The sequence below is a fragment of the Bos grunniens genome, chromosome 13, assembly GCF_055505025.1.
Source record: "Bos grunniens cultivar Pamir isolate PY7600 chromosome 13, Bosgru_T2T1.0, whole genome shotgun sequence".
NCBI lineage: Eukaryota > Metazoa > Chordata > Mammalia > Artiodactyla > Bovidae > Bos > Bos grunniens.
Window position 1 is genome coordinate 67,682,132 of NC_141177.1, and position 26,537 is coordinate 67,708,668.

Sequence of the window (26,537 nt, forward strand, 5' to 3'; positions counted from 1 at the left end):
TGGGAGACTTCCTTCCCAGGTCTTTGACCTCCGGGCCGGGGGAGTACTCCCAGCAGAGCACCTCCCACAGTCCGCTTCTCCAGCCACAGACTCTGATCTGAGTCTGTGTCGGCTCTTTGGTTTCTTCCTCTCTGCGTGTCAGCCTTGCTTATCGCCTCTGTGGGCATGCCGCTGAGTGTCTGACAGAGAAAAGGGAGGTTTCCGGTGCTTCCACCGCCTCAGCCTGAGTCTCTGTCCACCAGGTGCGGCCAGAGGCTCATTAATCACGTCAAGGGCTGCATTGTCTGCGCCTCTCCCAAGGAAGACGAGTGACATTTAACAGCCACCAGATGTATACATGAGTCCTGTCTCCATTTCTGTCAATTTAAGTGGCTGGGGGGTGGGGTGGGACCCCCTCTCCAGAGGGCTCTCCTCGCCCCAACTCCCCAGATGTGTGTCTATGACCTTCCCACAGAGGGCAATTTGTTTCAGGGAGCTACTTGACTGCGAGATATTTTCTAAGATGTCGTTTCTAAAGAACAGAGAGAAAGATGAACTTGGAGCAACCCTGTATCTCCAGCCCATATAATTCCCAGCCCACTTCAAGCCCAGACCGGCGGCAAAAGCCGTGAAAAGCCCTTTCCATGAAAGGGACCCTGGCTTTTAGAGAGAAAAAGCAATCTTGAAACCAGTGCATTCAGAGACATGTAGAAGAGCCCCCCTTCCCCAGCCTTACTTCTTGCCCTGTGATGCTCAGCCGATACACACAGGTGGGATCCTGCTCCCGTGGTCCAGCATCCCGGCGGTCTGTGGAAGCTGCTCCCGATTGGTCCAGAGCATCTCAGGATCATGAGAAGAGCAGAGTTCCTGCATCCAGACTAAGCCCAGATATTAGCACTGTGATGAGGGCTGGTCAGGCCATCTCCCTGAAATTTTAGTTCCTTTACACAATTTATTTCCTTGCCTTTATAATGTTTTTATTATGAATGTTATTGTATAAAATACTCCTAGACGTTTCCCCCTTCTTTCCTCACCTGTTCTGTACAACCCAGATCGAATGCCAGCACCTCTTCTACCCAGGTGTCTTCTTTTTAAAACCCCTTCCCACCCGCATTTTTTCCCTGAATCTTTTAAGGGCAGACTGCTGCCTGTGTTTGTAACTAATTACATACAAAGTTATCTCTAGGGCAGGCTAGGGAGGGTCCTCTGTCCCCTCCATATGGTTAGCGCCCACTTCCATGAGTCCAACGAATGAATAAGTGAATGTACTTGCTTTGAAGCATTTTCTCTTCTGGGAAATTTTCAGGAACAATTTAAAGTGTTATTGTCTTTCAATAATATACACAATTTTATCCTATATTTTCACCACAAGGTCTTAAAGTCTTATTAAATTTTCTAGGCCAGGCCAATGAAGAGAGCAAAAGGATAAATAGTTACTTCCAACTTAGGAGAACATTTAGTTTATAGAATATTCCTAGAATCCAGCCTTTTCCAAAAGCAAATACACTTTAGGTTGGAGCTGAGCCTTCAGACATACTGTTTCTGCTTTCCCCTGGAAAGTTTGTTTCCTTTATAACATTCCATAACAGGTAGATGGGTTATGTTATCTTCAGGAGGAAGGATCCTAGCGCCTGAGAAGACTTTGGGCAGGAAATGTCCCAGATGGAGCAGTGTGTGTCTACCATACAGACATTTATTCACACTCAAGTTATCTGCAATGCTGTATTTTCTACATCACCCCATACATTTCAAACAAAGTGTATTCATCTCAAAAAATCATACACATTTAGGATGCATTTTGTACTTATACTACAATGAAGTGACTTAATTGATGCACTGATAAACTTAGGACCTGCGATTTTCATCTTTTTATATGTAGACATTCCCAGTGAGCAATCAGGACATGGAGTCTTCTCTTACACAAACACAGCTGTTGTTTTGAAAAAATAATATGGTTAACAGAGAATTTTCAGGAAGAACTCTGTGTCAATAAAAATAAATGTTGAATTGGTCTAGGAAATGTACCAAAGACACACACACACACACACACACATGAACACACATAGACCTTTCCACCTTTATTTGCAACAATCAAAATTTAAAAATATTGTGCCAGAACTTCTTCCCGTCCTTCCAAATCTCAAATCTCTCTAATATATATACAGACACTTTGAATATGGCTTCCTTGATGGCCCAGTTGGTAAAGAATCTGCCTGCAATGCAGATGTGGGTTCAATCTCTGGGTTGGGAAGCTCCCTTGGAGGAGGAAATGGCAACCCACTCAAGTATTCTTGCCTGGGAAATCCCATGGACGGAGGAGCCTGGTGAGCTACAGTCCATCATGTTGAAAAGAGTCAGATAAGACTTAGTGACTAAACCACCAACCACTTTGAACATGGAAAGTTTGTTTTTACTCCTGAATTTGAGCTGATGCCAGAATAACAGAAGGGAAGTGTTCTCAATTTCCACGTCAGGTCAGATGCTGAGACCAAGAAGTGAGACTGTGAAGGGGGAGTGGGGACTATAAAGGACCAGTATGGGGACTTGCCTGGTGGTCCTGGGGTTAGGACTCTGCACGTCCACTGCAGGGCCACTGCACAGGGTCTGATTGCTGGTCAGAGAAAGCCACATGGCTTGGCCAAAAAACAGAAAAAAAAATTAAAAAGGACCAGTATGACCTTGGGGAACATCCACAGGTTGGTAGGAGGAAAGACAAGTAGCAAAGGAGACTAGGAAGAAATTCTAATCAGCTAAGAGGAACAATGGGATCTAACATTTTAAAAAAGAGGAAGAGGTCGACATGGTCACATGGTAGAGTCTGGAGATACCCATCACAGGAACTGGACATCAGAAGCAGTAACGTGACATGTAAGACAAGGTTTAATGAATGTGGTGAAGACAGAAGCTAAATTTGATGACAAGCAACAGACTGCTGCTGCTGCTAAGTCGCTTCAGTCGTGTCCAAATCTGTGCGACCCCAGAGATGGCAGCCCACCAGGCTCCCCCGTCCCTGGGATTCTCCAGGCAAGAACACTGGAGTGGGTTGCCATTTCCTTCTCCGATGCATGAAAGTGAAAAGTGAAAGGGAACTCCAGGAGGTGTAAAAACGAGGGTTCAGGACTTCCCAGTGGTCCAATGGTTAAGACCTCGTCTTCCAACACAGGGGTGCAGGTTGGATCCCTGGTCGGAGGGCTAAGATCCCACAATGCCTCGTGGCCAAAAAACCAAAACACAAAACAGAAGTAATATTGTAACAAATTAAAAAAAAATCTTAATAAAAGAGGATTCAAACACTGACCTCTAGCACAAGCTTGACAGTGAAATAAGAGACCAGCAGGAAGCCCCGCGGAGCCCGGCCAGCGACAATCACTGGAGGAGACTTCTGGAAGGGTGCCCAAGAGGGAAGAGCCTCTGGGAGTAAGAGTCTAGAGATTCTAGAAAGACAAGGAGTCACTGAGACAAGTGCGCGGAGGGAGCGAGAAGAATGGAGCCCAGAAGAAGGCGGACCATTACACGGGGAGATGGAGATGTGATGAGACACAGCAATAACGGAGGGAGCGCCTGCTACAGTTTCCTTGGCATAAAAGGGGGCAAATTTCTGTGGAGAACTGTGGAGTGAGGAAGTCTAGAAAGCTGAAGCAGAACACAGGAGCCATGGAGGCCGATGCGCTTCAAGGAAAACAGATTAAGTTTTGCTAAAGGCCAGCAGGAACCGGCTGGTTGAAGGGACCTATGGCAGAACTCTGTGATTTCCCGGTGCATCGATACCTGGGGCCACAAGTGAAGGATGCGGGGCTGGAGACAGACCCAGTCGGGGTGCAGGGAGAGAGGAGTCTGCAGGTTCACCCAGCATCATCCACCATGGGGTCTCAGTAACCCCCGAATCTACAGGGCACCAGTCAAAACTGACTGAAACTGAACGGAGTATGAAGATGACTTCAGGTCATAAGCTGTCCCCAGCTGCTTAACATTACAGAAGAGATATTTCCTGTGGGAGCCTCTGAATATGCACTTCTTCCTTGCGGCTGAATACACTCCATCTTTGGAATGTTTTCCCCACCTCCTTCCTCCCTTCACAACTGGGCCTCTGCAGAGTTCTCTGGCAGGATTTCCAAGCCGTCAGAAGATAAAGATTATGGGATCTGAGCATGTTACCTTGTTCAGTCCCTTCATTAGAGACGAAGCCGGAGCCAAAGCCGGGAGAGGTTGATTTCATGCGCTTGAGATAAGGAGTTGGCTGGTTTTCTGTTTAACACAGCCTCCCAGTGATGTCTCACTCCTTCGGTAGGTCTGCTCTGGTTCTGATTCAGAATCTAACATCTAAGCAAGATCTGGCAGGACCTCAGGAACTGGAGGTAGCAATGCCAGAACCACAATCGACAAATGCCCTGAGCCAGTGTTAGAAGTACTGAGCAAGGTGATGGGCAATTTGGGCAGGCGAATGACCCAAGAAGGCGATAAAAGGGTTGGGATGCCCACACCCCTAGAAGGTAAGGGACTGACGCTTAAGGCACTTCTCTATGAATTTGACTGTTTTATAAAAGGTCAGAGATGGCTGATATACATTGGCTGTTCCATATAGCAGGTTGCCCTGTTTCCACATGATTCTTCCAGCGTCAAGTCACTTGCTCGATTTACATATATTTCTATGGAATTCAGAAATTCTTACAAACAGTGTGGTTAGAATCAACAAGTTTTATTCTCTCTAGTCATTTCCCCTCAAAACAAATACACCAGGGTGTTGTTTGTTTTTAGATGTTATAATTTTACAAATTTTTTGTGGAAGGAAAATGCTTCTTGAAGGTGAACTAGCTCGTGCCCTACTTGTTATTTCAAACTGAACAGAATAAATATTTAAAGTCACAATTCTAAGTGTTTGCTTAGCTGTGTTATTTTATTTGCTGTTTACTTTAGTTGGATCGAGCATGAATGGTTCCAAGAGTCCTGTGGATTTAGTAATAACATTGTTTGTATACATTCAGGGCAGCTTGAAGGAAAGAAAAGGAATTCGCATCTTAAATGAGTCAGCGTCTCAGTCAGCTCAGGTTGCTCTATCAAGAACACCATAGGGGCTTCCCTAGTGGTTGAAGATCCACCTGCCAATGCAGGTGACACGGTCCGATCCCCGAGCTGGGAAGATCCCACATGCCTCAGAGCAACGAAGCCCATGCACCGAAACTACTGAGCCTGTGCTCTAGAGCTCCCAAGCTGCAGCTACTGAAGCCCACACGCCCCAGACCCTGTGCTCCGCAACAAGAGAAACCACCACGGTGAGAAGCCCGCACACCACAGTGAAGGGAGACCCCGCTTGCCACAGCTAGAGAAAGCCTGCTCGCAGCAATGAAGAACATGCACAGCCAAAAATAAACAAATACATCTTAAAAAAAAAAAAAAGAAAGAATGCCATAGACAATGTGGCTTAGACAACTGACATTTATTTCTCCCAATTTTGGAGGCTGGGAAATCCAAGATCAAGGTGCCAGCTGACTCGGTGTCTGATGAGAGCCCAGTTCTTGATTTTAGAAGGTGTTCCTTCTAGTGCTCACAGGGTGGAGAACAGAAAAATCATCTCATGTCTCACTAATCCCGTCACAAAGGGCTTCCCTGGTGGCTCTGGTAAAAAATCTGTCTTCAATGCAAGAGACTCAGGTTCGATCCCTGGCCCGGGAAGATCCCCTGGAGAAGGAAATGGCAACCCACTCCAGTACCCTTGGCTGGAGAATCCCATGGACAGAGGAGCCTGGTGGGCTACAGTCCATGGGATCACAAGGGTCGGGCGCAACTGAGAGACTAAACCACCAGCCACCAATCCCATCACAAGGGCCCCGTCCTCCCGCCCTCCAGCATCTCCCCTTCCTTCCCCAGCACCCCACCTCCTAGTGCCATCACCCTGGGGTTTGATTTAGGCTTCAGCATATGAATTTAGAGGGACACAGACTTTCTGCCCATAGCATTCAGCACAGTCAAGATTCAAATGTAAAGAAAACGAAACCTGTCCCTAGTCCACCTGCGGGGACACATGATTCAACTAAGGATCTAATGTTTCATCTGATAGAAACAGAGATGATCTCTCCCATTCCAGAGACCAGCACTAACACTCCCCAGGGTGATGGAGGTTCAGGAAGGGTTGTCCTCCTGACACATATGCCCTGGATCCTAAACTAGTAAACCAGCGAAAAGGCAAACAGAAGAAAAAGCATCTAATGAGTACAGAACTTCAGTCCGTTTTATTCAGGGAATGTGAAACTACATCTACTACTACTACTAAGTCGCTTCAGTCGTGTCCGACTCTGTGCGACCCCAAGGACTGCAGCCTACCAGGCTTCTCCATCCATGAGATTCTCCAGGCAAGAATACTGGAGTGGGTTGCCATTTCCTTCTCCAATGCAAGTGGAAAGTGAAAGTGAAGTCACTCAGTCGTGTTCGACTCTTAGCGACCCCATGGACTGCAGCCTACCAGACTCCTCCATCCATGGGATTTTTCGGGCAACAGTACTGGAGACCCTTAAAGACAACACATGGAGATGCCTCTCTTTTTCAGATGAGGGTGGGGATTAGGAACCCAGGGGTGGATACTTTCTAGAGAGCCCAGCCTAGCAACAGTTAGAACTCATGGACATTAGTGATGTCGTAACTTGAGGTTTAAACCCTCATTATCACAACAGACTTCTCAAGCTCATTGAACTGCTCATTGAGTATCCCTGACCCCAACTTATTTTTACATGCTCAAGGACAATAAATGATTGTCCATACAACGATATTGTGTCAAAGCTAATGAATGCATTCTGGAGACTCAGCCTGGTCCTGCTCTAGGTCTTGTATGATGTGGGGGAAACCGCCCACCTGCCTCCATGTCCCCCCCCAGAACAGAATCCCTCCTTGCCACTGCATTTACAGTAAGTCCTCTACATACAGACCTGCAAGTTATGAGCTTGTGTGCCTTCAAAGATTCACACGTGCTTCTGTATGCCAGCTGTACTACTGTGCTTTTCGAGGTACTATTCTGTAAGATTAAAAATGTCTCATTTCTTTAAAAATTAGTTTTAAAATTAATTTTATTGGAGTATAGTTGCTTTATTTTTTGTGTTTGTTTTTTATGTATTATTTGCATGAAAAGCATTATAAATCTATTACAGTACAGTCCTATACAGCCGACTATGTAGGTTGGGTACCTGGGCTAACTTTGTTGGACTCACCTGGACTGATGAACAAACTGGACTTACAAATGCCCTCTCAGGATGGAACTCGTTTGTACATAGGGGGCTTAAGTTTATTTGAAAAGATCTTGCTCTTCACGACACACCTGACCAACAGAAAATATGACATTTTTTCAATCAAGTTTAAAAGAAAAAAAAACCTGAAGTATGACTTTGGTGTGGAGTTTGGGGCCCACAAATCTCATAGTCTCTGGCTGAAACAGAAAATGTCCTGGTACATACTTTTTGCAAAAAAAAAAAAAAAGATATACAATGGAAGAGAAGAAAGAAAAGTGGGATGTGTCTAAAGTAAAAATGTTAAAATGAAAGTTTAACCTAATACTTTTACAAAATGGATTTTTTTCCCCCTGAATAGGAGAGTAAGGGAGGGGCGTCTCACTGTAGTAGCTAGTCCTGTAGGAATAGCTTCTCGTCTTGTCTGCAGCTGAGGCCACGCCTGGAACACAGAGCCTGGAACACAACCCCGGGGCCACAGGGTCGTCTGCCCAGCTGGGGCTGAGGTCTACAGAACAGGAAGGACCCTGCAGAGCCTGCCCAGGCCCCTGCTGGCCCGCCTCCTGCTCCTTCTCTCCCTGTGAAATATGGAATCAGCTGTCGGCAGCCTGGACTGGTGCGCTCACACCGCGGACACGACAATAGGCAGCTGAGTTGAGTCAAAAATAACAGCTGCCTGCTCTGGTCTGGTGGGTTCCCAGAGTGGAGAGGCACGGAGACTCTGAGACACAACCGACCACCGCCCCCAGCCCCCAGCCCCCGGCTCAGCCCGGCACTACCTTCACCTCCTGCAGTTGCCTGGTCCACAGAAACACGGGCAGGTCAATTTGCTGCTCACATGTTTCCCACGGGAGGGCTAAGATGATAAACAATTTTCTTAACTCTGATTTCTCTCCAAGTGCTTCCAGCTTCCACATGGCACGGAAGTTCTAGAGTCACTCCCTCCTGGACAGGACCTCCATGAAACCAGCACAAAAGCCTTTATTCTATTCAGTCTGCCATTAAGATATTCCATTTCTCTGACCCAAGTCTTTCCTCCCTCGCTGTTCGCTGGCGGGCCCTCTGTGTCCATGTGTGCTCCAACTGCTGTGAGGGTCAGACTTACAGGATGACCTCTGTGGTCCAGAGAAGACCAAGCAGAGCACAAGCTGGGGGCAAGAAAAGAGATCCCAAGACCACTACCCACCTCCCAGCCCCTTGATGACGCAGCAGGCTTCACAGCTCCCCTGAGGAGGGTGACGTCACTGACTTCTGAGATCACCCCCGACCCCTGATTGTAACCTGTCCTGACAGAATCAGATCTGTCCCCAGCCCCTCGCTCATACTGACTTCCAGCCTCTCGGTCTGGGATGTGGGCCCCTTAGATCTGTAAGTCCATCGTCCATGCTTCCTGCTGAGAGGTTGATCCCTGTAGGTCGGCTCTGTGCTGATCCAATCCCTCCCCCTCCCAGTTCTGCCGGAGCCTGCCTCATCACCTCCTGGGGACCTCGAGCGAACCAGGCTGGAAGCAGGACCAGGCTGGAAGAGCCAAGTGGAAGATTCATCATGCAGCTGGCCGGCACTCCAGCTCTGAGATGGGCCAGTGAAATACTCCCACGTGGGCTGCGCTGTGTATTATCAGCTTTCCGGAATAAATAGAATCTCACCAGCAAAAGACAAGGGGTTTACAGAGCCTGTTAGAGGAATGTTGGTATCTGGAATGCAGCGTTTCTATTTTGAATTGATTTTTTTTTTAAATGAAAACAAATTTTCAAGAGCAAGACATCACGGCAGAAGAAAATCCTCTGCTAAAGCCAGGTCAAGTGGTTTACAATGATTCGGTCTGCGTGCTGTGTGCAATACCAGGGGGTGGTGAGGCCAGGGAAAGGCTCCCCTGAGGCAGAGGTTGGCCACATGTCTGGAGGATGCAGCCAGGCTAGGAGGAGAGATCCCTAAGCATTAGTATGAGGCGCAGAGAAGAATGCCCGAACTTGGCCATTTCCACAAAGAAAACAGACCAGACCTTCCTTCATCAGTCACCTTAGGGTCAGCGGTGAGATGGACAAGCCAGCTGGGACAAGACAGAGACTTGCTTTTAGCTGTGACTGGTCCCTTGGTGCCACCATCTTTCACTACTGGAGATGAGGGAGGGGGAGGAGAGGGGGAAAATCCCATCCTCCCTTCAAGGTCCTGACCCCACTCTCATTTCAAGCAGACGGCAGACCTCCCCGCCACTAGGGCTGAGGTCAGGGTGCTGGCTACCAGCCAAGAACCAGACCACGGGGTCCCCTGCCATGCACTCCTGCGTCACGGCTGCTGCTGTCAGAGTCCCCGGGAGAGGCCCGGGCCGAAGGCGGTCTCGGAGTCGAAAGGATGGGCCGCCAGGTAGCCCTTGTACTCCCCGTCGATCAGGCCGGCAGCGTTGTTCCGGGCAAACCAGCAGTCCACCTGCTCCTCCCCGTTGTAGATCCTCCTCTGCTTCCAGACCACCGGGACCTGGCGACCTTTCACCTCAAGGACGGCCTCAGACCTCTCTCCTGCCTCGGGAACCGGAGGATGGGCAGGGCTCTTGCTGAGCCCTATGAGTCTGGCCTCCTGGTTCAGGAATTGACCTGAGAGGGCACAAAAGACATCAGGTCTAGGTCAAGCGCAAGCAATGCGGTTGAACAACATCTAATTTCGATTTGGGGGCTGGTGACCGACATATGCCCAGGTGTGACCCAGAGGAAGGAGATTATGACATCATTGTCAAGGTGATGCCTGCGATCCTGGGCTGGACCCCCCCAGAGGCACCTGCACCAGTGTCCGGAGGGGTGTAGGGAGGAGAGACCTGAGGCTCATCTCAGCCTCCACTTCTGGGAGCCAACACAGGAAAGATGCCCCGCCTGCAAACAGATTCCCGGGGGGCGGGGGGCATCCCTGGAGGTCTAGCAGCTAAGACTCCGCACTCCCAATGCAGGGAGCCTGGGTTCGATCCCTGGTCAGGGAACTAGATCCCAAATGCTGCCTTTAAGACCTGGTGCAGCTAAATAAATATTTAAATAAACAAAACCAGGGGCTTCCCTGGTGGCTCAGTGGTAAAGAATCCGCCTGCCGATGCAGGAGACATTGGTTTAATCCCGGATCCAGGAAGATCCCACATACCTCGGACCAAGTAAGCCTGTGCTCCACAACTATTGAGCCTGTGCTCTAAAGCCTGGGAGCCGCAACTCCCGTAGCCCACTCTCCCTACAGCCTGTGCTCGGCCACAAGGGAAACCATTGCAATCAGAAGCCTGAGCACTGCAACTAGTGAGTAGCCCCTGCTCACTGTAACTAGAGAAAAGCCCAAGCAGCAACGAAGACCCAACGCAGCCAAAAATAAACATTTAAAAATTATAAAATAAAAACACAGATATCCAGTCTCCTACTGAGGCAGGAGGACGAGATGGGGGTGAACAAATAGAGAAGGAGGGTCCAGTCTTCCCCGCCCTCCTCCCGCCTGGGGACCTCGTCTGTGCGTGCACTTAGTGGGTGTGGGAAGCAGTGTCAGAATTCTCCAGGTTAAGCTAGGACATCACAAAGGCCGAGGGACCCGAGCTCTGCGTCCATGAGAGGAGCTCACACTTGGCAGGCAGGCTGCACTGAGACACCCAGCTCGAGCGCCAGGAAATCCTGCTTTCTAAACCCAGCCCTGGCAGCGGCTCCCTCCTTACTTGTGGGCAAAGGGCCCACATGAAATGGCACGTGGAGGGAAGCCAGGCAGAGCGGGCCCACCGGGTGCTGGGCCGTGGGCTGCCCTGTGTTTGCATGGTCTCCCTGAGAGTAAAGAACCAGAGAAGGATGAAGAGAAGGATGCCCCATTTCTTTGCTCCTTTTCCCTGAAGGTGCGTGAAAATTAGTAAAGTTCATTCCTACTCTAGAAAGTAGTCATGAAGCAAGAAATGCACTTTTCACACTAATTTGAAGAGATACGTGCACCCCAAAGTTCACAGCAGTACTATTTACAACTGCCAAGATAGAGAAGCAGCCTGAGTGTCCATCACCTGATGGATGGATAAAGAAGATGTATGTATAATAGAATGGGGTGTATATACAATGGAATGCTACTCAGCCATGAAAAAGAACGAAATTTTGCCATTTGCGGCAACTCTGTCCATGGAATTCTCCAGGTGAGACTACTGGAGTGGGAAGCCACTGCCTTCTCCAGGGGATCTTCTCAATCCAGGGACTGAACCTGGGTCTCCTGCATTGCAGGCAGATTCTTTACTGTCTGAGCCACCAGGCAAGTCACAAAAAAACTGTTAAAAAGAAAAAAAAAAAAGAGAGAGAGAAAGAAATAGGCTTTTCATAAGCTACATAAAGACCACATTCCTGGACTTCCCTAGCGCTCCAGCGGTTAAAAATCCTCCTGCCAACGCAGGCGACACGGGTTTGATCCGTGGTCTGGGAAGATCCCACACGCCTCGGTGCAACCAAGTCCATGTGCGACAACTACTGAAGCCCACGTGCCCAGGGCCCGTGCTCCACGGTGAGGGAAGTCACCACAGTGAGAAGCCTGAGCAACGCCGCAACTGGAGAGCAGCGTCCGCTTGCCACTAGAGAAAAGCCCAAAGACCCAGCACAGCCAAAATATAAATTTAAAAAGGAGACCACATTTCTGTGGAATTTCTCAGCCAAGTCAAGGCGTGGACAGCATCAGGTTCACCTTGGGAAACCGAACTGTGACGGGCATGGGAATCAGCCACCTACCTAACAGGCCATGGCAGTTGCTGGAGAGGCCTTGGCCGTTGGCGATGTAGAAGCCCAGGTGGTTGCGCTGGTAAGGGGCTGGCTTTTTGTAGAGGTGGAGGAGGACGACAAAGGTCACGGTGCCCTGGATGCTGACGGTGACACTGGCATTGGCAGACACGGACACCTCCAGCCCCCGGCGCCCCACAACCGCGCTCTGGTTGCAGGGGAGGACCAGCCTGTCCCCACCATCCACAATGACCCTGCTGGGTGTGATCTCCAGGTAAGATCTCTCCGGCTTGTTGACGAGGATGGTGATGGTACGGAAGTACGTGCGCTGTTTCTTGTGGCCGTTTGGAGGAGCAGGGGCCCCAGTCAACTCTCCATTCACCGTCACACCTCAAAGGCAGAGGGGAAGAGAGCAGCGGTTAGACAAACTGCCCCCCACTGCCACATGAAGGGATCTAGTTAGAATTTCCTTCTCCTGTGTTTCTAGAACCAAGAACTTCTGCTCTCATGCAGGGACCACTCAGTGCGTAGTGAATGAATGAACACATGCATGAAGGTGTAACTGATTTTTGACCAATGTCCTGGGTAGAAGAAGCTGATGTAAAATATACACACTACTATATATAAAACAGATAATCAACAAGGACCTATTGCAGAGCACAGGGACAGGGAACTTTGCTCAATAATCTGTAATGACCTATATGGGAAACAGAAGCCCAAAGTAGGCTAGGCACCAAAGAATTGATGCTTTTGAACTGTGGTGCTGGAGAAGACTCTTGAGAGTCCCTTGGACTGCAAGGAGATCCAACCAGTCAAACAGAAAGCAGATCAACCCTGAATATTCATCGGAAGGACTGCTACTAAAGCTGAAGCTCCAATACTTTGGCCACCTGATGGGAAGAGCTGACTCATTGGAAAAGGCCCTGATGCTGGGAAAGATTGAGGGCAGGAGGAGAAGGGGATGACAGAGGATGAGATGGTTGGATGGCGTTACCAACTCAGTGAATATGAGTTTGAGCAAGCTCTGGGAGATAATGAAGGACAGGCACGACTTAGTGACTGAACAACAAAATATGGGAAAAGCATCTAAAAGAGAAAAAGAGTGGATATATGTATATGTAGAACTGATTCATGTTGCTGTACACTTGAAACTAAAACAGCATTGTAAATCAACTATACTCTGATAAAAATTTAAAAGTGAAAAAAAAGTTAAAAAATAGAAAATAAAAGGGGGTTGACATGTTTGTCCACTTTTGTTCCAGAAACTCTCATGTGGCCCTGACACAGTATTTCTGATCCACTAGTTTCCACTACTCCTGATTTGAAGACCCCGGGACACCATGAGCAGTGGGGTAAAATGCAAAGATTCGGTTCAGTTCAGTCACTCAGTCGTGTCCGACTCTTTGCGACTGCATGGACTGCAGCATGCCAGGCCTCCCTGTCCATCACCAACTCCCAGAGTTTACTCAAACTCATGTTCATTGAGTCAGTGATGCCATCCAACCATCTCATCCTCTGTCGTCCCCTTCTCCTCCTGCCCTCAATCTTTCCCAGCATCAGGGTCTTTTCCAATGAGTCGGCTCTTCCCATCAGGTGGCCAAAGTATTGGAGTTTCAGCTTCAGCATCAGTCCTTCCAATGAATATTCAGGACTCAATTCCTTTAGGATGGACTGGTTTTATCTCCTTGCCGTCCAAGGGACTCTCAAGAGTCTTCTCCAACACCACAGTTCAAAAGCATCAATTCTTTGGTGCTCAGCTTTCTTTATAGTCCAATTCTCGCATCCATACATGGCTACTGGAAAAACCATAGCTTTGACTAGACAGACCTTTGTTGGCAAAATAACGTCTCTGCTTTTTAATATACTGTCTTGGTTGGTCGTAGCTTTTCTTCCAAGGAGCAAGCGTCTTTTAATTTCATGGCCACAGTCACCAGCTGTGGTGATTTGGGAGCCCCCAAACAAAGTTTGTCACTGTTTCCACTGTTTCCCCATGTATTTGCCATGAAGTGATGGGACCAGATGCCATGACACCATGAGGAGTGGGGTAAAATGCAAATATTAGGATTTATTTATTTCTAGCCCACAAACGCAAGATCTTCTACTTTCTAGGCAGAACTCACCAGAGTCCGCGTGATCGGAGACCAGCCTCAGGATGTGCCCGGGTCCTCCATCGATGTTGAAACAGACGGTGAGGTTGCTCAAGGGGAAATCCACGACAAAGTGGGGGTCTCCATCCGCTGCCAGGCCAGGGCAAGAACGGGAGAGAAAAAGAAAGAAGAGACATTTATTGGGCACCTTCCCTGTGTAAGCACTCTTTTCGTATTTTCTCTTGTGTTGTTGACTTACTCCGTGTCAACACGAGGAAGATGCCTGGGAGATGAAGCGATGCAGCGGTTACACAGGTAGCTTGTGGAAAGTAAATATTTGAATGCAGGTCCCCTAAATTCAAATCCAACGCTCCTGTGATGACACTGCAGTCAACTGAGCTGCAGGGGTAAGCGGGGCCTCAGCCTACACCCCCACGACGACTGAGTCCACATTCTTCAATTCCCTCTGTGGCTGCTCCTAACCCCTTCTGTCACGCTTAGGCCAGCCTAGTTAACTGATGTGGATAAGAACTTCCTGTCCTGTCTCTGGAGAGCCACGGCCCTAGAGACGTTCCCAGCGCCAGTCGGACACAGCCCTTGCGTGAGTGGCAATGACTGAGCCCAGTTTAGAGCTGGAGACAAGTGAAGGGCACAGTCAGCAGGAGGCCAGTCAGCAGTGACCATGCCAACTCCTCCTCTGGGTCCCACTGACTTTACTGCTCTCAAAATTCTGTCCGCAGATAAGACCACAAAGCTTGGCTGGCCCTTGCTCCTCGCCTGTTCCCCTCATTTTCACCTCTGCTAAAGACGGACGGTCTTGCCTCTCACTGTACAAACTATTTCCCAAGAGTCTACATCAGTTCTCTTTTCCCACAAGAGTGGAGGGTTCGTTTCTCTCTCTACACCAAACACAACACGTTTCCAAATTCCCCTCTACTTCACGTGTACACGCGTATGCATGTACAGGACTGAGTTTCCTGTATACGTATATATTCCACCATTCGTATATGGTGAGGGGTGGTGGACCAGGATTTCAGTGTTTTCAAGCTATGAGCCAGTTAAGGGTCTTGGAGGAGCTGCTGAGAAACCCCTTCTGTTCCCAGCCTGACTTAGAGGGGCCTCTGAAAGAATCTGGTTGATCTCACTGTAAACTGCCTTAAGCATCGAGTGAAGGACAATGTAATAAAGACATACAAGGTACTGGTCTTCTGTAGATGAGAAGATGACAACCAGTGGAGATAAAAGTGCATACTTTTGGTGCTCTGTGGGCACGCATATAACTACGTGACAGTTCTCTGAGAGCGTCTTGTGCTCACACCACATCATTTGTACTCAAATCTTCCAAATTCCTTTACAAGGGAAGATGTTGCTTGCTCCAAAAGAAGAGAGGAGAGGTCTGGAAGTCATTACTCTGCTCAGTATCCAAGAGGAAAGTTTTCTTGCATTCCATAACGCGTGTGTGCTCAAAGGAATGACACCCTACCCACCGGGGACGATGTGTTTCCTCTACCCAGAGCTAATCTCCAGACTCCCTCGCTCTGCGAACCTGCATGCCCAGTACATCAGCAGCAAGGCAATAAGGAAGGCTTACAAAGGCAGATGTGTACATTTGAAGAATAAAACCCAGCCAGTGGGTCATTATTCCATCCAGATTTTTATTATAATCCCAGAAAGCTGGCCAAGGGAAATTTTATGGTATCGTTATCTGCTCTTCCCTTCTAAAGCCAAGGATTATGAAAATAATAGAATAATAATGTTTAAAAAGTGTGCACTGTGGCAGATAACTGTAACACCAGAAGCTGGAAGCGAGCATACTTCAGATCTCTAAAAACAAATGTCTTTTCAACTCAGTCATGATGAACACGTGCCTCTGTCCAATCCATCCTTCTACCAGGGCTCCTGCTAGGGTCCTAAGGACTGTGTTATCTGTGAAGTTTAGGTGATGGTGTAATGACAATTGGGATTTTGAGAACTGCCCCAAGGCTGCAGACTTGACCTATAAATATAGGTCCTCACATCTTGTTCTATGAGCTGATCTAACTGGCTTCAGGGAATTCCTGGTCATCTTAGTCCTAAATATCTCAACTCTCAATCACACACAAGCTTATTCTTTCCTTTACCTGATGTTTTGGAGATTTTAATCCTTGGGTTGTATGGTTTCTTGACAGCAGGTCCTAGAGAGGAGAAAGAAGAGACCCACCATTGTTATTTATTAAAGAGGAGGAAGTGAGAGGTATAGAGAGTTGAGATGAGTCAAATACAACTTTCAGATACATTTGTGACCATTTAAAAACATTGGTTTTACAGGAGGAGCTTGGCCTCCCAACACAGAGGGAAGGTGTAACATAAGGAGGGGAAACTATTTTATTTCTTTATAAATTAAATAATATTCTTCTTGCCTGTGATTTCTGTGCATATGATAGGAAAAAAATGCAGAAAATATTCTATAGTTATGGGGGAAGGGGAAAGTAGAATTGTTTAATGAGGACAGAGTTTTAGATTTGCAAGATGAAAAAGTTCTGGAGATCTGTCTCACAATGATGTGAATATACTGGACACTACTGAGCTGTACACTTAAAAATGGTTACAATGTAGAGGCCAGAATGGGGGGTGCCAAGAGGGAGGGGGTCGGGGGAGGGATGGTGGGAGGTTGGGGTCAGCAAATGTAAGCTTTTACAAATAAAATGGAAAAGCAACAAGGCTCTACCGAATAGCACAGAGAACTATATTCAATATCCTATAATAAACCATCACGGAAAAGACTAAAAATAAAGAATGTATATGTGCGACTGAACTGGATTGAACTATGTGTAACCGAATCACTTTGCTGTTCAGCAGAAAGCAACCCCACATTGTAAATCAAATACACTTCAATTTAAAAAAAGAATGGAAAAATGGTTATGATGGTAACTTTTATTTAACTTTTTTTTTTTTTTATAAAATAGCACTTTACAACAACCAAAAGGATACAAAAATGTAAAAGAAAAAGATATCATGGCAATCCAGGTCTAGAGCCGTGAGTGTAAACACAATTCACAAAGCAGCAGCAAAAATAAATATTAAAAAATAACCCAAAAGTAAATTACTTTCTGTCAACAAAATAAAATTAATATCTTGTTTCAAGCTGTCTGTATTAACAAGATTATGCTCCTCTGATGCTTGTGTTTCATTGATCTTTGCACCCAGAAAATGAAGATCACAGTATCTGAATGTTTCTAAGCGCTCCCTTCTCTAACTGACCCCTCATAAGCAGGACATGGGCAGAATCAGGTCAACCACACGGGAGAAATGACATCTCAGTCTGGATGCCTGCTTTGGGAGCCTTAAACTGTCATGGACACTCAAAAAAAACCTTAAAATTAAAAAATCATCAGAGCTTTAAACAAAAGGAGGAAATTGTCTGAGTACTAACTGATGCTTCAGGAAAATTTTACATCTAACGAGCCTTTTGCTCAATCAGTTGGTTATTCCTCATCTGTGTTCTTGGCTCTCTGAGTCCTGTGTCGTTTATGAGTTTGCTATCTCCCGAAGCTGCAGAAATTTGGGTTACTAACGTCAAATCAAGATGTTACTCAAACCCATTTTCCCTGGATGTGGCACAGATCTTGAGGCATGAACTCACAGCACCATGCAACCTACTTATTCATCCTTTTCACCAGAATGAATATTGTCCTAGGTTTGCCAAGACAAGCTCCACTCTTTCTAAAAACGCAATGCAGCATTTTTCACTTCTACATCAGGCTCTGCGCTTTTCGATAAATTTCTAGTTCTGCACTCCTCATGGGAGAGGGTATCTAACAAGTGTAGAACCCTCATTCTGTACTTAAGATGCTGCACATTAATCCTTGCAACAGCCCTTCAGGAAAGACACCACTATCTACATTTTACAGGTGAGAGAACAGAAGCTCAGAGAGGTTCAGAAGCCTGCCCCAGGCCACAACTGGCGAGGAGGAGCCACGAGCTGAAATGGTCTGGATCCTAAGGTTGTGCTCTCTCCACGACGCCCAGGTGATTCTCAGAGTTTAGAATCTGAGGATCGCGCGAGGCCGGGTTCACGTCAGTTCCCTCACCTCAGGACATGTGAACCTGGCAGGAAGCTAATAAAAACGTCACATATGAAAAGAGTGCTGTTTTCCACAAGCAGATATTACTGAAATATAACCCTTTGCTTTGGTTGAATTACTTTTCCTGCCGTTTTCCCATTCTTTTTTTTTTTTTTTTTTTGGCTGCACCTCGAGGCATGTTGGAATCTTAGTTTCCTGATCAGGGATTGAACCTGTGCTCTTCGCATGGAAAGCGGATTTTTAATCACTGGAGCACCAGGGAAGTCCCTCTTGTTCTTGTTTCTACTAATTTCCCCTGAAAAATGGCACTGGGACAGATAATAAAAAATTTCTGTTTCAACTCTGGATTCTCTTATACAGAAGAACTTAATTTCTCCTGTATAATTTAAATAATATCTATAATAAAATAAAATTTCATTTATTTCATTGTAAACAAAATCATTAAAATTTTAAAAATACAATTTTAATAAAAACATGAGAAGTAACATTCATAAAATATACAAGACACGGGCTATGATAAACCTAGACAATGTATTAAAAAGCAGACTTCACTTTGTTGAAAAAGGTCTGTATAGTCAAAGCTATTGTTTTTCCAGTAGTTGTGTATAGGTGAGAGAGTTGGACCATAAAGAAGGCTGAGTGCCAAAGAATTGATGCCTTCAAATTGTGGTGTTGGAGAAGACTCTTGAGAGTCCCCTGGACAGCAAAGAGATCAAACCAGTCAATCCTAAAGGAAATCAACCCTGAACATTCATTGGAAGGACTGATGCTGAAGCTCCAATACTTTGGCCACCTGATAAGAAGAGCTGACTCATTGGAAAAGACCCTGATGCTGGGAAAGATTGAGGGCAGGAGGAGAAGGGGTGGCAGAGGATGAGATGGTTGGCTGGCATCACCGGCTCAATGAACATGAGTTTGAGCAAACTCTGGGAGATAGTGAAGGACAGGGAAGCCTGGCATGCTGCAGTCTATGGGCTCACAAAGAGCTGGGCACAACTGAGTGACTAAACAATAAAATACAATATATAGTAAAATTTCATTTTATTTTACCTATAAAATTTTATCATATAACTTATTTTTATCTATATAAAATCAAGCATATGCATCAAATTACATAACTGAAGTATTTAAAAATATAGAAAGGTGGGCTTCCCTGGTGGTCCCCTGGATAAAAATTAGACTTGAAATGCAGGGGAAACCGCTTTGAGCCCTGATTGGGAAGGATCCCCCAGGCCGTGGAGCAACTAAGTTAATGTGCTAAACTCCTGAGCCTGTGCTCCAGAGCCCAGGAGCCACAACTGCTGAGCCCACGTGTGGCAAGTACTGAAGGCTATGTGCCCTAGAGCCTGTGCTCCCCAAGAGAAACCACTGCAAACAAGCCTGCACGCTGCAGCTGGAGAGGAGCCCCCACTCTCCCCAACTAGAGAAAACCCACGTGCAGCAATGGTTTTCTGGGAAAACCCAGAAGAAGTTGTGGTGGGAAGACCCACCACAGCCCAAAAAATAAAATAAATAAAATCTTTTAAAAATATATAGAAAGGCACTTAAAAATGAATATTTGTTTACTTGTCTGTTCCTTCCTGTAGGCACTCAATATTGATGATTTATCGATAGACTGACTTTACCTTCTTGAATTCTATAGTGATCCACGGTTTATAACAACACACACACAAGCTAATCCACTGTTGGCTAGGAGCTGCAGGAATAGAACATTGTTTATAAAAATTACGACACAAGAAAATAAAAGAGATGACCTTGGCCTGAAAAAGCAGCCAGAAAGGGCCATGCGGGTCCCCACACTGAGCCCCACATGCGCTCACCTGGCTGCAGGTGTGTGCCCCGCAGGCTCTGCATCACCGTTTCGGGTCCAGTGGCCATGGACGTGCTGGACATGCCGTAAGCGGCCTCTGGGGCCTCTGTCCGCGGTGCTGACTTTAGTGTCATGGATGTGAAAGGGATGAGGAAGTGGTGGTTCACGGCCAGAGCCTGGGCCTCCTGCCTCAGCCGCTCCCTTTCTGGCTCCTCAATGCTCTGCAGCCAGGCACTCAGCAGCTCCTTCAGGGTCAGGTAGCTCCAGAGACGTTCCAGGTGGTTGGGCTCCTCCTGGCCGCGCCCCCTGGGCCTGGGGCTCTGCGGGACGTCGATCCCCACCTTCCGGGGCTCCACGGGCACGTCCTTCTTGAGCACCACAAACTTCTTACTGTTGCTGGCCGTGACCTCCACGTGCAGCCGGTCCATTGCCCTGTCCACCAGCTTCCCTGCGATTACGATCTCCGAGCCGTTGAAATAGTTGGGGAACAGTGTCCTGGTGGCATGCTCCACCAAGCTGGGAGGATAATCCACGCGGATGTCGGAGAGGAGTGGGGTCCTGATCTCATCGTAGAACCTGGAGAGGAGGAATGGAGGGGGAGAATCAGGGACTGCCCAGGCGGCAAGCAGGACAGGGCTTAGAGGAAACCATGGGCTGTTGGGGAGGCAGTTCTGATCTTAGAAGCAGCCAAGTCCAACATTCCACCCAGAACATTTCAGACAGGAGGCCATGCAGCAGAGGCTTGAATACCACTGGTGATGGGGAACTCACTACTCCACAAGCTCCTTCGTCTCTTGTCCACTGCTCTGAGGAGGACCAGGGAGCTTCTGGCAGTAAACCACAATTTTCCTTTCTGCAAGTTCCACCCACTGGTCTCAGTTTTGCTTCTGGAGTAACACAGTGTGAATGAGGGTAATCCACCTTCAGTATTTAGATGCTGGAAGACACTGACCTTCAGACGGGTATAGACACTGCTGCATATTCCGTGAATATGCATACTCCTTACCTAGCCTAATCCATCTTAACAAGTCTCCACAGAATATAATTTTAAGAATCCCTAACAGTCCTGCCAATACGTCACGTGGTTTTTCTCATTAAATTCTATCATCCGGCCAGAATCCTCCTGTCACAGGAGAGAAGGCTGAGGCACAGAGGGTCTTAAGGCCTGAAGTCATGAGGCAGGGCCAGAATGTGAACCCAGATCAGCCTGATTTTAAGACGCATAGATCAGATTCGGGGTCCAGCCTCACGTCCAGGCCTCCCGCTGAGCCTACCCCTGCCCTCCCCTCGCCCTGAGGACACAGGCAGACCACGGACCCGATGAGCTGGGCGCGGGCGTCGTGGTCTTCGTGGACTCGCCGCGTGAGCCCGCAGTTCTCCAGGGACAGCTTCTCCAGCAGCTTGAAGTCCACGTCGGCCCCAATGCCCACGGTGAAGATGCAGACCCGGCCCCGGGCGGCCTCCCGGGTGTTGTTGAGGATCTTGAGGGTGTGGGTCTCCCCGACGGTGGGCTTCCCGTCCGTCAGGAAGACCACGAGGGACACACTGCGGTCCTCGATGTCGTTGTGGGCCACGTAGTCGTTGAGCAGCTGGATGCCCCTCTGCAGGGCCCCGTTGATGTCCGTGCCTGCGGGACACAGAACACGATGCTGGAGGCTCGCTGCCTCCCTCACCTGGACACATCTTCACACCCCTCCCATGCACCTGCAGGGCTGACAGGTGGGGACAGCAGCCCCCTGCACTGACTCCAGGCCACACAGGCAGCCTAGAAACTCCGCAGATGCACAGGAAAGGTGCAGAGTTATATAACCTCGTCCTGAAGGTGTCTGATGGGCGTCCCAGGTGGCTCAGTGGGTAAAGAATCCGCCTGCACACTCTTTATAATAGCCGGGACACGGAAGCAACCTAGATGTCCATCAGCAGACAAATGGATAAGAAAGCTGTGGTACATATACACCATGGAATATTACTCAGCCATTAAAAAGAATGCATTTGAATCAGTTCTAATGAGGTGGATGAAACTGGAGCCTATTATACAGAGTGAAGTAAGTCAGAAAGAAAAATACCAAGACAGTATATTAACACATATTTATGGAATTTAGAAAGATGGTAATGATGACCCTATACATGAAACAGCAAAGAGACACAGATGTAAAGAACAGACTTTTGGACTCTGTGGGAGAAAGCGAGGGTGGGATGATTTGAGAGAGTGGCACTGAAACATGTATATTATAATATGTGAAACAGATCGCCAGTCCAGGTTCGATGCATGAGACAGGGTGCTCAGGGCCGGTGCACTGAGATTACCCTGACGGGTGGGACGGGGAGAGAGGTGGGAGGGGGGTTCAGGATGGGGAACACATGTACACCCATGGCTGATTCATGTCGGTGTATGGCAAAACCACTACAATATTGTAGAGTAATTAGCCTCCAATTAAAATTAAAAAAAAAAACAAAAAAAGAATCTGCCTGCAATGCAGGAGACATGGGTTTGATCCCTGATTCAGGAAGATCCCCTAAAGGAGGAAACGGCAACCCACTCCAGTATTCTTGCCTGGAGAACTCCATGGAAAGAGGAGCCTGGTGGGCTACAGTCCACGGGGTCACAGAGCAGGACAAAGACTGAGTGACTGAGCACACATGAGGGTCTCTGATGGTGCCTCAGCTTAGGGGTCTCCATTCCCTTAGCATGGCCGACCTGCACCTCTTTCGGAGAATTGCTTTGCAAAGGCAGGAGGGTGTTGGGTGCAGGGACTTGGAGAAAGAATGCACCCCAGAGGGAAGCAGGGAGCACCGAGTGTGGAGGTGGGAATACGGAGACATTCGCGGGGATGTCACGTATGGCCTGGGGCTGGAGGACGAGGATTAGAGGACTCACTCATTTTTTTCTTATTGCTGGCATCGCCTTTCTGGCTTTCTGCCTCTTCAGGGTCTCCCCTGTCCACAAGGACCCCACCAAGCGAAGGCTGTCCAGTTTATGCCTCCCACCACCGCTGCCATTTCTAATTCAGACATGCTTGTCACTAGCAGCTCTGATTAAAGTCAGGGGACACTGCCTGCAGCGGGTGCTGGACAGGTTTTTTGCTTGGGGTAAGGTGAGATGGATGGCGTGTGGAAGTTAAATCTCCCAGCCAACACGAAGCTTCTAGATCCTAAGAGTTTCGTTCAACTCTGTTGCAGCTGCTCTATTATTACCAAGAAAAGTCGAGAGTTCTGATAGCAGACATGAACACCCATTTCCTTTTTCTGACCCCAGGGGTTAGTTTTTTAAGTGGTCTTCTTGACAGACCAAATATTTCACTCATTTTCAGTACACAGTTAATGATTTTTAGTAAATGTATAAAGCTGTGTACCCATTACCACCATCCTGCCACCTGACTGGCGTGCTTTTTAATCTCCCTGCAAAATCTCCCGTATTTGATTGAACCAGAAAATTTCCCCCATTGCTTCACATCCTCCAGAATTTCTGGCTAAAAATATAGATGTCTGTGACTGTGCAAACGCATCACTAATTCGTTCTAAGATGCACACATGGTCCACACGTAAGGGAAACTTACAGCTGAGACAGCACGCAGCACTTCTCTGGGTTCGGCCGCTTGCCTCTCTGGATGCCTCATCTAGCTTCATTGCCTCTGAAGGTGTGCACGTGGACCAGAACGCAGGTGTTTATTTCCTCTTTGATCCAGAACTTAAGCGAGGATGCCAAATCTCTCATTGCACTTTAAAGCCAGGGACAGCCCCAGGCAAAGGATGTGCTTAGCTTTTCTCACGCCAGGCACAGCAGGGCTTGGCATCGAATCTCTGTTAAGCTGAGGCATCTCCTGCACACTTAACAGCGGGGGTGGGCAGCGGGGGCTGGGCCTTCCCCGGCGGTCCACAGGCTAAGACTCCAGGCTCCCGAGGCAGGAGGCCCGCTTAAATCTCTGGCTGGTGAACTAGATCCCACGCCAACACCAAGAGTTGGCATACCACAACTAAACGATGCCTCGTGATGCAAGTAAGTCCTGGTGCAGCCAAATAAAAACAAAAAGTGAAAAAACAACGGGAGAGTTCCCATGGAGCCGCCCCAACCATCCCACTGAGAGCTCCCCCAGGGATATTAAAGGGCCACAGTGCACCAGCAAGAGGGACTATTTGGGTAAAAATGGCCATGTGTGTGTGTGCTTAGTCGCTCAGTCGTGTCCAGCTCTTTGCAAAACCTGCCAGACTGTCCATGGGGATTCTCCAGGCAGGAATGCTGGAGTGGGCTGCCATGCCCTCCTCGGGGGGAATCTTCCCAACCCAGGGATCGAACTCAGGTCTCCCACATTGCAGGCGGATCCTTTACCAGCTGAGCTACCAGGGAAGCCCCAAAATGGCCATATCTGACAGCTAGAGAAGACCTCCTGTGTGAGGCCACTGTTCTAAGTACTTTAAATATTTTAACTCATCCTAAAAAAAAAGTCCATTATCCTCATTATACAGATGAAGAAAAGGAGGTAGAGAGAGATTAAATGCCTCATAGCTGGTGGGGCTGGATTTAAATCCAGGCAGTCTGGCTTCAGAAATCCATGCTTATCTCCTGATGAGGAGAGAACACTAATTTTCTGTTCATCTGCAGAGGGTTGGGTTAATGAAATGCTGAGACAAAAAAAAAAAAAAAAGGAAACCAGTGTGGTTTCTAAGATTTAGATTCCAAAAGGGCATAATACGCATTACCTGTTTTCTAAAGCTTTATCCTGCTCTCCCCAGCACACACATAGCATTCTAATAGTAAGCAGCATCTTTAAAATAAACTCCTTTTAATGCATATTCTTTAAGTGGGTGCTGTATGTCAGGAGCTATGCCAAGTTGTTGCTCAGTCGCTAAGTCGTGTCCAGCTCCTTGCAATCCCAGGGACTGCAGCACGCCAGGCTTCCCTGTCCTTCACCATCTCCTGGAGTTTGCTCAGACTCATGTCCTTTGAGTCGGTGATGCCATGCACCATATGATCCTGTCGTCCCCTTCTCCTCCCGCCTTCAATCTTTCCCAGCATCAGGGTCTTTTCCATTGAGTTGGCTCCAGGAACTACAGGCTAAACAAAGATTAAGGGAAGTCTTCTTCCTCAGAGACTTCCCAACTTCCTTCCAAGGATCATTACTAAAATATTAACTCTAAACTTTCATTTCTCGCTTCAACCAGTAAAACAATTCCTAGATCACACTGTTGTGGAAACTGGTAGGAAATCCCATTGTATCCATAAATCAAAATTCCATTCACACAAGATCAAGTTCCAAACAAAGGTCATTTGGGAAACCGGAGCTTTGCCTTGGAGGGAAAATAACCAACATGAGTGATGAGAAACTCAGACGGAAGAGGATGGACAGAACTGGGTGTTTTCTGTCTCCAGATCTCGAAAGCAGAATCACCTGAATCCCCCAGGAGACAGTGTCTCTATGGGCCTCTAGGAAGGATGGTAAAGGTCCAGTCAACATGCCGATACTGAGCTTCGGCCAGGCGCCCACTGTCCTCAGGACGAGTTGACAGCGGGAGTAAGATCTGGGCCCAGGGTTGACGGCACTGATAGCCAGCACAGGTGGTAACACACTGTCCTGAGTCTCAGATCATCTCAGAGCTCTTTCTGGCCTTTCCCCTCACCTGCGCCCTTACCTTGGCACCGCCCCCCAGGCGAGGGTGCAAAGGCTCCACTGCCTTTCCACCTAGAGCATCTCCCCGGCCACCCGTAGTCCAGGAGGACCGACAGCTCAGGGGGGCGGCTCCATCTGCTGCCTTAAGGTTCTCACACTCAAGCACACAAAGCACTGAATCAGCCACTTGGCTTTCACTCCTGGCCCCGAAAATCGGTTTACAAAATGAGCTGCATTGTTTGGGATCCGTGAGATAAACCAGGAAAGGCTCCAAAACCTATCAGGTATTTCCCCTGTAACTTATTTGACCATCTTAGTTCGGTGCCCAGAAAAGGAGAAGCAAGCTCCTGGGGAAAGTGCTCACCTGTTATCTCCTTTCCTGTGATCAGCGTCAACTTTCAAATCCCTGTATCGTGTCTCAGCAAACAGGCAAAGCAGGACGTACTTACCTCCGCTCGGCGACATGTGGTGGATGTAGACTTTGCCATCTCTGATGCTATTGGGAGTAACTGACACCAAATGGTCCTTCCACACTTTGATCCGGTTGGAAAACCCAACGATATTGAAATGGTCCTGGGGTCGCAGGTCATGCAGAATTGTGAAAAGGGCATCCTTGGTCTAGGCAAACACAAAAGCAAGGCCAGTCATGTCCCATTGCATGAGTCTACACATCCCCTGGCTTGGAAACTGCACGCTGGGGACAATCCCAGGGTTATAATGGAGTGCCTGCTCTGTAAAGGGACTTGGATAAATGTCAAGGAACTTTATCACCTCAGTTCAGTTCAGTTCAGTTCAGTCCTCAGTCATGTCCGACTCTTTGCGACCCCATGAATCGCAGCACGCCAGGCCTCCCTGTCCATCACCAACTCCCGGAGTTCACTCAGACTCACGTCCATCGAGTCAGTGATGCCATCCAGCCATCTCATCCTCTGTCGTCCCCTTCTCCTCCTGCCCCCAATCCCTCCCAGCGTCAGAGTCTTTTCCAATGAGTCAACTCTTCGCATGAGGTGGCCAAAGTACTGGAGTTTCAGCTTTAGCATCATTCCTTCCAAAGAAATCCCAGGGCTGATGTCCTTCAGAATG

The 26,537-nt window shown here is 47.9% G+C and overlaps 1 protein-coding gene across 1 annotated transcript in view; it reads right to left on the reverse strand.

The window, feature by feature from the left end:
* Positions 1 to 7,016: 7,016 nt before the first annotated feature.
* Positions 7,017 to 26,537, reverse strand: part of ITIH5 (inter-alpha-trypsin inhibitor heavy chain 5) — an 82,609-nt gene continuing 63,088 nt past the window's right edge. Inside the window, exons 8-14 of the mRNA XM_086334815.1 lie at positions 25,904 to 26,072; positions 21,166 to 21,475; positions 19,859 to 20,424; positions 16,095 to 16,148; positions 14,008 to 14,124; positions 11,900 to 12,277; positions 7,017 to 9,781 (exon numbers count right to left, since the gene is read on the reverse strand). Coding sequence (XP_086190941.1) covers positions 9,492 to 9,781; positions 11,900 to 12,277; positions 14,008 to 14,124; positions 16,095 to 16,148; positions 19,859 to 20,424; positions 21,166 to 21,475; positions 25,904 to 26,072 — 1,884 coding nt within the window. The 3' untranslated portion in view covers positions 7,017 to 9,491. The remainder of the gene's footprint in view (positions 9,782 to 11,899; positions 12,278 to 14,007; positions 14,125 to 16,094; positions 16,149 to 19,858; positions 20,425 to 21,165; positions 21,476 to 25,903; positions 26,073 to 26,537) is intronic.